A 10,981-nucleotide genomic window follows, 5' to 3' on the forward strand; every position below is an offset into this window, starting at 1 on the left:
TGAAAAAAAGGTGCCAGAACTTTCAAGAGGGAAATGGAAGTTTTCAATCTGCATACTGAAAACTCATGTACTTTTTAAACATTTTTTAAAGAATTTTGTCGAAGAGGTTGCGGAACTCTGTTCCGGTGTGTTCTCCCAGAAAAAAAAGCCAAGGTTGTTAGTAGTTTTTCTGTGGTCTCCTTTGTAAGCGGAGCAGCTCCTTGCTTCTCTATGGCCAGCTGTGTTAGTACTCAGAGGTTCGTTTTGAGAAGGGGGCTCAGCAGGATGGATGTAAGAGTACCTGCTCTGGCATGGCAACAAGGTGTTCTCTGTCTTTCACTTTTGGATCTTTATGCTATTAAACCCAAAGCCCAATGGCACCTTTAAAGACTAACAACATTTATTTCAGCGGGAGCTTCCCTGAGTCACAGTGAAATAAAGTCTTTAAAGACACCACTGGACTTTGGGTTTTTATTTTGCTGCAGCAGACTAACACTGCTACCCCCTCGCTGTAGGGTTGCAAGCTCTCAGTTGGGGAATCCCTGGGGAGGGCAGAGTTTGGGGAGGGGTGGTACCTCAGCAGGGCATAAAGCCATACAGTCTGTCCTCTAAAGCAGCCATTTGCGCCAACTGATCTCTGTCGTTTGGGGATCAGCTGTTATTCCAGGAGATCTCCAGGCCTTAGCTGGAGGTTGGCAGCCCTACTTGGTGACCTGTATGCTACTGCCTCCCCTTCAAAAGGTATTCGCCTACATGGCACGGGAAGGGAATGGCTGCAGCTTGAGAAAGAAGACTCAAAAGGCTCTTGGGCTTATACCGTTATCTGTATCATGTGTTGAGATGTAAAATTTCTGGAAATTTTGAAGCTCGGAAAAAAACCTGTTTTTTTTCCGTTTTTTTTTCGGAAAAAAACGGAAATTTTCGGAAAAATTGAAAAAAATGCTACATTAGCATTTCTTTTGTCTTTTCTAGATTGAAAGTCATTCTGTTGCTTTAGTAACATAAAATATGACTATAGACATTTTTATATGGCATGAAATTATCACAACTAGCATATTAAAAATATAGTGTATCCAAACAATTATTACAAACAGAATACCCACCCACATGCAAACACAAAACTGAAACCTTTATATTTTCTTCTGACAATAGCACCTCCTAAAGGAAGAAATACATCTTGTTCTTGCATTGGAGAGTTCAGTTTGTAACTTAGGATTGCTTGTCCTCAGTGCACAGAAATTAGATCAATCTGATACCATATATATATATTAGAAATGATTTGGAAAATATTTGAACACCCTGTCTTAAAATATTTTATTCATCATGTTAAAATAAAACGTTCCATAATCATTTTTTTCTTTTATTTTCTTTTTTCAATTTTTCCAATTTTTCGGAAAAAAACAAAAAATCTTCAGGAAAAAAACTGGAAAAAAACCGTTTTTTCCCCGAATTTTTCCAGTTTTTTTCCGGGCCTTCACATCTCTAATCATGCGTCCCTTTGGAGCTGGTAGTGTTGCCAGGTGCCCCCCTGGACACTGGTGGGGGAAAGGGGGGCTAGGGTTGCCAGATCCAGGTCGGGAAACTCCTGGAGATTTGGAGGATGGCGCCTGGGGAGAACTGGGACCTCAGGGGGGATAACAATGCCATAGAGCAGGGGTGTCGAACTCATTTGTTATTAGGGCCGGATCTGACATAAATGAGACCTTGTTGGGCCAGGCCGTGTGTGTCATAAAATGTAATGCCAGGTAGCGGAGATATAAACTTTATAAAGGAAACAAACACAAAAGGGTTGGTTTTTTTACTTAAAATAAAAACATGCTTAAAACGTTAGCACTCTTGCAATAATTTGTTTCTTTAACAATGTCATAGCTGACACCTCTTGCTCTGAATTACTGCATCAAAATGTCTGTGCTGCTGCAATCTTGAGTATGCTGTTCAGGTGTGTATCTGTAAGCTGCAAACCTATGATGACGCAGCAGCAGCAAAACTGGAAGAAGCAGCAGAAGACAGCCAGTTCCACTGCGGGGCTGAGAGAAGCCCTCCGGGGGCCTGATCGGGCCACATGTTTGACTGCCCTGCCATAGAGTCCACCTTCCAAAAGCAGCCATTTTCTCCAGGGGAACAACTGATCTCTGCAGTCTGGAGATGAGCTGTAATCCCGGGGGATCCCCAGGTCCCAACTGAAGGCTGGCATCAATCAGAGAGTACTGAAGATCTGCTGGCATGTTGTACAGATGTCCGCTGGTAAATGCCAGGCCCTGGTTTCTGGGGCAGCAAGCAGGCCTAACAGTATGGCTTTTTGTGTACTGTCGGTTGGTGGTCGTTGTTTTAAACCTCTGGGATGGTTTTCAGAACCTTTCATGGCACAAACTCAGAAGCCTGGTTTCCACTTAGGGTGCTGCTACATATGAGGCATCAAGAGGTTCATAAACTGGATCTCCCATCTTTTTAAACATCAGCCGGTAGCAGCAGCAGTGCCCCCCGGATTCAATCCAGACCGGTGTTGTGGGGTGAGACGCTAGATCTGTACTGCCTATGCGTAAAGAAGCCGGGCCATTAAATTCAGCCCCAGCATCCTATTTCTGTAGAGTGCACATCTGCTCTGTTGAGCAGAAGGAAGCAAGGCAAATAGGGTCGCCAACCTCCAGGTGGTGGCTGGAGATCTCCTGGGACTACAACTGATCTCCAGGCGATGGAGATCAATTCACCTGGAGAAAATGGCCACTTTGGAAGGTGGACTCTATGGCCTTGTACCCCACTGAAGTCCTTCCCTTCCCCAAACCCCGCCCTCCTGAGGCTCCACCCCCCAAATCTCCCGATATTTCCCAACCTGGAGCTGGCAACCTGAGAGGTGAATGATGACAGCGCAATGTGGCAGAAGCAGGTGAAGGTGGGTCTTAGATCATCAAACTGTTATATATTTATCCCACCCATTCTATGAAAAGCTCAGGACAGAGTATCTCATTCTCCTCTCTTCCTTTTCAACCTCACGACTGCCCTGTAAGGTAGGTTAGACTCAGAGAGTGGCTGGCTCAAGATCTCACAGTGAACTTGATAGCTGAGTGGAGAACTCGAACCTGGGTCTCCTCACTCCAAAGTTCTACCCCCTAAACCACACTTAGGAGTTGCCAACTCCCTTTTGGGGAAAAGGGGAGATTTGGGGGGTCGAGCCCGGAGAGGGCAAAGTTTAGGAAGGAGAGGAGCCTCAACAGGGTACAATGTAGGGTTGCCAGCTCCCAGTTGGGAAACACCTGGAGATTTTGTGGGTGGAGCCTGAGGAGGGCGGGGTTTGGGGAGGGGAGGGGCTACAGTGGGGTAATCATGCCCTAGAGTCGACCTTCCAAAGTGGCCATTTTCTCCAGGGGGACTGGTCTCTATCGCCCGGAAATCAGTTGTAATCCCAGAAGATCTCCAGCCACCACCTGGAGGCGGGTGACCCTAGTATGACATCATAGAGTCGACCAGGGGTCATTTCATAGAAAAAGAGGTGCAGGAGCTCATTAGCACAACTCATTAGCATAATATTTACATATGCCACACCCCCTGACTTCACCGGAAGTGTGTCAGAAGGCAACACCCACGGCTCAGGCTCCACTGGACTGTTTTGGATTGTTAGCTATTGGGGGGGGGGGGGAACGTGCAGATATGTCCTCTGAGATAAAACTTGGTCTTAAAGGTGCCACTGGACTGTTTTGGACCGAGGGGGGGGGGCTCTGCAACTTACCTGGCTGCTTCTTGCTCCGACTGAGGGCTGCTGGGAGCAGGGGGCGGGGCTTGTTGCATGTGCCTGCCCCCTGGACTAGTGGACTCTTTACTGCCGGAGCGCCGCTCCTGTGCGCTCCTGCAGGAAACGACCCCTGGAGTCCACCCTCCAAAGCAGCCATTTTCTCCAGGGGGACTGTGATCAGGTGAAACTCCAGGAGATCTCCAGGCCCCACCTGGAGGCTGGCATCCCCACACACTCTGTCACCAGCCTCTTCCTTGTGCCACACTCTCCCCATACTGGGACCAGCACAGGCACAGTCATAAGAACACATGGTGAGGTTCTTCCATTAGCCCTGCTCCCCAAGAGTCCACAGTCTGCTGATCTATCCCGGGCTTTGCCCCTCCGGCCCCTCTTGAGGCACCAGAAGTTTTGAAGTCCCAAGTTCACAGGAGTCCTGACCAGGCTTCCCTCTGAGTTAGTGTGAGCCAGCTCACAGGTTTTTAGCCTCCGGCTCACACATTTTTGTCTTCGCTCAGGAAGGATGGCTCCAGAGCAAACTGATTTATGCAGTAGCCAGATTGCTCGCTCACAACTTTTGATGCCCGTAGCTCACAAAGTAGAAGAGTTTTGCTCACAAGACTCCCAGCTTAGAGGGAGCATTAGTCCTGATGTCTGTCAAGTTCGTACCTCACTTGTCATGTATTGTTGCCTACTGATGCTACTGCTCTGTATGCTACTGTTGCCTACTGATGCTACTGCTCTGAGAGCCAGTTTGGTGTAGTGGTTAAGTGTGCAGACTCTAATCTGGGAGAACCGGGTTTGATTCCCCACTCCTCCACTTGCACCTGCTGATGTGACCTTGGGTCAGTCACAAGCTCTGGCACAGCTGTCCTTCAAAAAGAGCAGTTTGTGTCAGAGTTCTCTCAGCCCCACCCACCTCACAGGGGAAGTTGTGGGGAGGGGAAGGGAAAGGAGTTTGTAAGCCGCTCTGAGACTCCAAGTGAAGGGCGGGGTATAAATCCAATCTCTTCTTCTTCTTCTTCTTCTTCTCTGTTACATCAAGGGTTAACTCCTTTCTTCCCCTCTGATCCTTCCCCCCTGTCAGACCTCTGGTCAAGGGACTCTCAACAACACTCTCTTTGGCAGTGATTTGTTTATTGCGATATCTGCATGGTCCAGGTGGAACAGGACCGTGTCAGAACTGAGGTTCATGTGGAAATTTCCATAGTTATAGACAGTTCAAACCAAAGTGCACCAATCACACACTGTCAACCTCCCGCGTAATTTTCGTGCTTCTAACCCCTGGGAATATACGGTTCCCTTATCTATGAAAGCAAGAAAAGCACAGCTTTGACTTCAAGGTCCTCCCTGGCAAGAGTTACAGCTTCTACAACCCCCACCCCCACACACACACACTCCAACACTCACCCCCCCCCAGGAATTTCCCATCCCCCAGACATGATGGCAAACTAGAGACAGTTTGACACACACACACACACACACACACCACTTTAATTTATGTGCATTCTTTAGGAGTGAGAGCGTGTGTGAATCCCTGCTTCGCTGGCCTAGTGCTGTAGCAGTCTGCGTGACCTTGTAGCGTAACAGATAAAGAAACGGTTAGTTCGCAGGTGCTGGGTGGCGGCTACGAGACTCAGCTTGAAGCTTTGGCGGGCTGTGTGAGAACTGATGACTGGGCACTGGGGGGGGGGTCCTACACTCTGTATAGGTTTAGCCGTAGCCTGGGACTGGCAGTTCCAACACCAACTCTGTATATGCTTGGATGACCTGCAGCTCTCAATAAACAAATCTTGCTACCACGAGAGTGTTGAGAGAGTACTTGGACCCAAGACCTGACAACGTCACTGCACGTTTTGTGATCGTTTCCCTTCCCTCTTCAGTGTACGTTCCTTGGAGACTGATGGAGAGACCAGAAATGTCGGATGCCCTCCACAGCAAAGTCAGCAGTAAGGTAAGCACCTGGGCCATTTCTGGTTGCAGACGCCACCCCTGCGATTAGGGGCTATGTTTTCCATGTCGACATTAAAGTGGCCTTCAGTTTCCTGCTGCTTGTATCATGTGCAAATGTTGTTCATAGAGGTTAGGAAGTGGAAGAATACTGCATATTTTGGGTTGCCAACTCCATCCAGGGAGATTCCTGGAGATTTGGGGGGGTGCCTGTGAAAGGGGGGATCTGGGGAGAGATTTCACAGAGTCTTTAGAGCAGAGGCATCAAACTCCTTTGTTACAAGGGCCAGATCTGACATAAATGTCACTTTGTTGGGCCGGGCCATGTGTGCCATAAACACAATGCCAGGTATCGGATATATAAACTCTATAAAGGACAGCAGCTGGTAAGCTCCGAGTTGGTGTTGTACATATTAGATTCCATGTCAAAAATGAAGTCAAATGAGGAGGAAGATCTATGTTTTATTTCAATTAACAGAAAAACAACTGGACCAAATAGTCCATCCAAAATTGACTACTTTCTTCTCAGCATATTCAGGAAATATGCTTCAATTAATAGGAAAACAATTAGACCAAATAGTTAATCAAAAAATGACAACTTTCTCCTTTTTCTTCTTCATCTTCTCCTCCTCGAGCGTATTCTGAACATATTCAGGAAATACATGATATTTTATACATGGACTGGTAATTTGAGTAATAATCCTCTGATTGGCCAGATATAAAGAAACATATATCTATGTCAATCTAAGTGTTTACTTAACCTAACCTAAATGATAATGGGCAAGGATTCTTCATATGAGACTAAAATCTTATCTGACCCAGACATTGAAAGGTTTGCCCTAAGAACTACAGAATCATGAACTTTGTACCTATCATGTTGTCTGCTAACAATATCAGACCTACAAGAGGAAAGCCTTCTATATAACAGGCCTTTCTAACGTCCTAATAAAATATTACTTAAAGAATAAATCTATAAAAACCAGAGAAATATGAATAATAAAAAAGGGGGAAATCTTTATAGTCCCATCTCTACTACACTGGTGTATCTTCACTGCAAAGCCCCGTGGGTGGGAAGAGGGTGCAAACCCAGATGGGTGGACTGGAGAGCCAGTGGTAAACCACTGGGCAGATGCTCCCACGCTGCTTGACTGTTGCAGACGAGGTTGTTCCACCATGCTGAAGCCACAATCGGAGTGGCTCCACCCACTTCTCCCTGAGCAGTGTCGTTCCCTCCCTTGCACTAGTTGTTTGCGGGCTGCATAAGAGCCCTGGGTGGGCCAGCTCTGGCCCCCGGGCCTTATTTTTGAGAATTTGCTTTCCAAAGCTGCCATCTTATCCAGGGGAGCTGATCTCTGTAGTCTGGAGCTCCATTGTCATTCTGGAAGAACTCCAGGCCCCACCTGGAGGTTGGCAAGCATATGTATGTTTTGGCCAACATGGGTTTTATAGTCTCTCAGTAAAATATTTTTTTAAAAAAATCTTTTAAAATCTTGCTTGGGAACAGGCAGGTCTCTTACCATAGCAGAGGGGGTAGAGTTGTAGATGTATTGTCCAGAGGACTATGAACCCAGAACTCCGGTGAAACTGCCTTATACTGAATCAGACCCTTGGTCCATCAAAGTCAATATTGTCTGCTCAGGCTGGCAGTGACTCTCCAGGGCGTCAGGCAGATAACCACATCACCTACTCCCTGATCCTTTCAATCGGAGATGCCGGGGATTGAACCTGGGACCTTCCTGCATGCAAAGCAGAGGCCCTTCCATTGGGCAACAGCCAGTTAAGTGCACGGGGTTGAGTCCCCACTCCTCCACTTACAGCTGCTGAATGGCCTTGGGCAAGCCATAGTTCTCTCAGAGGTGTTCTTGAAAAGAGCAGTTCTCTCAGAGCTCTCTCAGCCCCACCCACTTCACAGGGTGTCTGTTTTGGGGAGGGGAGGGGGAGGGAAAGAAGTTTGTAAGCTGCTATGAGACTCCAAGTGAAGGGCGGGGTATAAATCCAATCTCCTCCTCCTCCTCTTCTTCTTCTTCCTGACCAAATAGGATCTTGAGGAACCTGCAGTTCTTCTGAAATTCTACGCAGGCCACCCTTGGGGCTAAGTTGCGTGAAACTAGAAGTCCAGATGGGACATGGTGAAAGCTCCTACCTCAGCACCACTGCCCTGACCCAGGTTTCTTTCTCTCCCTGCCCGCCCCCCAGTAAGCTGCTTTTTAAAGACTCGGTTTCCAGGTCTGTGGTTCCGGTTATGTAACTCAAGCATCTCACATCGTTGGCCCTCGCTCTCCGTTGACAATCAGGAATTGTGCATCCTGCACCGGTGTTTTCTAACCTCTCGGCTTCTCACTCTAGCCCTCCGTCACCAAGCCGAAGGCGTATGGCTCCGCAGTACATCTGCCGATAAAGAAACAGCTCAGCAGCTCCTCTGTTTCAGTCTGTGCATCTCAAGGGGGATCGTCTCCAAAGCACAAGAAGTTCCTGAACAAAGACAAAGGAGGAGGACTGGAGTCTAAGGGTAGGTTTCCCCGTCGGTTGGTTCATTTAAACTACAGTTGCTTCCGCATGGAGGCAATTTTATGGTACTGCTCACAACAGTCGGTTGCAAGCAGAACTAAAACAGTGGTTACAGTGGGTCAGTGGACCAGGGTTGCCAATAGTGGCTGCCAATCTCCAGGTGGTGGCTGGAGATCTCCTGGGATTAGAACTGATCTCCAGTTACTGTTTTTGGTTTCACCTGTGCGGCAGAAACTTGTTTAGTTTTTAACAGCAGCATGCCACTTTATAGTAAGCCCTGACCTGGATAGCCCAGGCTAGCCTGATCTTGTCAGATCTTGGAAACTCAGCAGGGCCGACCCTGGCTAGTATTTGCATGAGAGACCACCAAGGAATACCAGGGGCATGATGCGGAGGCAGATAATGGCAAACCACCTCTTAACATCTCTTGCCTTGAAAGCTCTACAGGGTCGCCATAAGTCAGCTGTGACTTGATGGCACTTTCCACCACACGCTTTATAGTAAAGCTTATGTTCCGTGGGGAGAATAAGGTCTCCCTAGAACTACTGTGCTACTTAAGAGCAGGGGTCATTTCCTGCAGGAGCGCACAGGAGCGGAGCTCCGGCAGTAAAGAGCCCAGGGGGCGGGCACATGCAACAAGCCCCACCCCCTGCTCCCAGCAGCCCTCAGTCAGACCAAGAAGCAGCCAGGTAAGCTGCAGAGCCCCCCGGTCCGAAACAGTCCAGATCAAATTTTATTCAGGTACAAGCTCTCCCTCCTCTGTGAGGGCAGATCTGCACGTTACCCCTCCAGTAGCTAGCAATCCAAAGCAGTCCAGTGGACCTTGAGCGGTGGGTGTTGCCTTCTGACACACTTCTGGTGATGTCAGGGGTGTGTCGCATACACAAATAAGTTATGCTAATGAGCTCCTGCTCCTCTTTTTCTACGAAATGACCCCTGCTTAAGAGTATGTTGGTTGATGATGTTTTCACTTGGGGGAGGAGGCGGACTTGTCTTCTTTTTTCCTTTAACCCTTGTGTGGAATTATCCAATGGCATCTTTGCAAATTATATAACAGAAACCATCACAATGTTTCCAACTCATGCATTTGTTTTATAGGAGAGGGAAGTAGTTCTAAAGCGGGCACCGAATGTGATTCTGGTTCTCTACTTCCAAGGTAACTGTTTAAAGGGATTGATGGAAAATCCGTCACTAGAGAAACCTCCTATGTTACATTTCATTAGGGTAGGGTTGTCAACTCCAGATTTAGAAGCTCTTGGAGATTTGGGGGTAGAGCCTGTGGAAGGTGGCGTATGGGGAGGGTTGGCAACCCCACATACGCTGAATACATTGCTGAAAAGACATATGTGCTCAACAAAACAAGGATAGTTTTTAAAGGGTGACTTTGACATGGTGTTTGACTTTGACATGTTCTATTCTAACAGTGGGCGATTCTGTATTGGCTTTTCCCTCTGCTGTTTTACGAAACCCACACTGGAACAGAAATTCCCCTCTGCATTGCATGCTGGTTTCACTTCCTTTGATCATCGGGTTTTATGTTCGCCTCCACGCTGCATGCCGTTTTTGCTTTCTTTCATCACCGGTTTTATGGTACCTTCTGCATAGATTTATGGTCGTTCAGGCGTGACTTTGCAGTCAGTATGGTGTTGCCCCCAAGGTATTTGAATGTCACTTTGAGCTGCACTTTTTAACTCCCAGTTAAGAAAATGTGGAACGAATGCTAGATGCAGAATCACCCAGTGTTATGGGTTCAACACAGCTCTAGTTGCTGGGAGACAGTGCTAAATAAGCACACTGAAAGAAACACAGATTAAATCCATTTTATGGTTTTCAAAAAGGTGGCATGAACTCAATGCAAAGTAGAGCAAATGTTGTAGAGGGTATATATGTGTTGCTGTCAAATGCCAGTGCTGCACATCTTGACAGCCAAGTTGGAGTTAGCCAAATATTACCAGGCTGGTAAAGAAAACTGTGCATCGGCTGAGCTTTTACCACCTTCTTTGATTGACAGGAGAATGTGGGCCATTTCGGACTTTGAAATTGGCAAGCCGCTTGGCAAAGGGAGGTTCGGTGCGGTGTACTTGGCCCGGAACAAAAAGACTCACTTCATCTTGGCTTTAAAAGTCATATTCAAGTCTGCCATGGAGAAAGCGCAGCTGGAACACCAGCTCCGAAGAGAAATAGAAATCCTGTGTCACCTCAGGTAAAGCAAAGGGAATGGCATGAAGTTCTTGGCTGTGCTGTTGCAGAGAATGTTTTAACGTGATGCAGAACGGGCAAGAGGATCCCTCTGTTTCAATGTGGGGCCAATGTATACCACCAGTCGTATACGTGGTGGTGGAAAGTTGCCATTAAGTCACAGCCGACTTATGGCAACCCTGCAGAATTTTCAAGGCAAGAGACAAACAGATGCGGTTTTGCCTGCCTCTGCAAAGCAACCCTAGTCTTCCTCAGTGGTCTCCCATCCAAGTACTAACCAGGGCTGACTCTACTTAGCTTCCCGGGTCTGATGAGATTAGGCTAGCCTAGGTCAGTAGTAAAGCTTTTTCTGGGAAGTACTGCCGCAGGTGAAGGGCATAATATTTGGTGTACTCCATGCGGTGGTGGGGGGGGGGGGAGGGTGGGCATTGTTCATGCAGAAAATTATCTGTGCGCTCAGCCTGGACTTCTTTCAGACTTGCTGATTTTCCATGTGCAACGGGTTTTATCAAGGGAGATTCTTCAAACATACAACGGCCCTCTCTTTTGAAGCCTGAAGCGATCATTAGCCTAAGATAAACTTCACGTTGATTCCACTAATTTGTACAAACCGGCCCCAGG

The 10,981-nt window shown here is 47.5% G+C and overlaps 1 protein-coding gene across 1 annotated transcript in view; it reads left to right on the forward strand.

Moving 5' to 3' along the window:
- Window positions 1–5,621: 5,621 nt before the first annotated feature.
- Window positions 5,622–10,981, forward strand: part of LOC107111923 (aurora kinase C-like) — a 15,357-nt gene continuing 9,997 nt past the window's right edge. Inside the window, exons 1-3 of the mRNA XM_015412970.1 lie at window positions 5,622–5,657; window positions 8,000–8,162; window positions 10,070–10,364. Of these exons, the coding sequence (XP_015268456.1) occupies window positions 5,622–5,657; window positions 8,000–8,162; window positions 10,070–10,364 (494 nt within the window). The remainder of the gene's footprint in view (window positions 5,658–7,999; window positions 8,163–10,069; window positions 10,365–10,981) is intronic.

Source organism: Gekko japonicus, unplaced genomic scaffold, assembly GCF_001447785.1.
Source record: "Gekko japonicus isolate JY-2015 unplaced genomic scaffold, Gekko_japonicus_V1.1 scaffold2085, whole genome shotgun sequence".
In the NCBI taxonomy this organism is placed as follows: Eukaryota; Metazoa; Chordata; class Lepidosauria; order Squamata; family Gekkonidae; genus Gekko; species Gekko japonicus.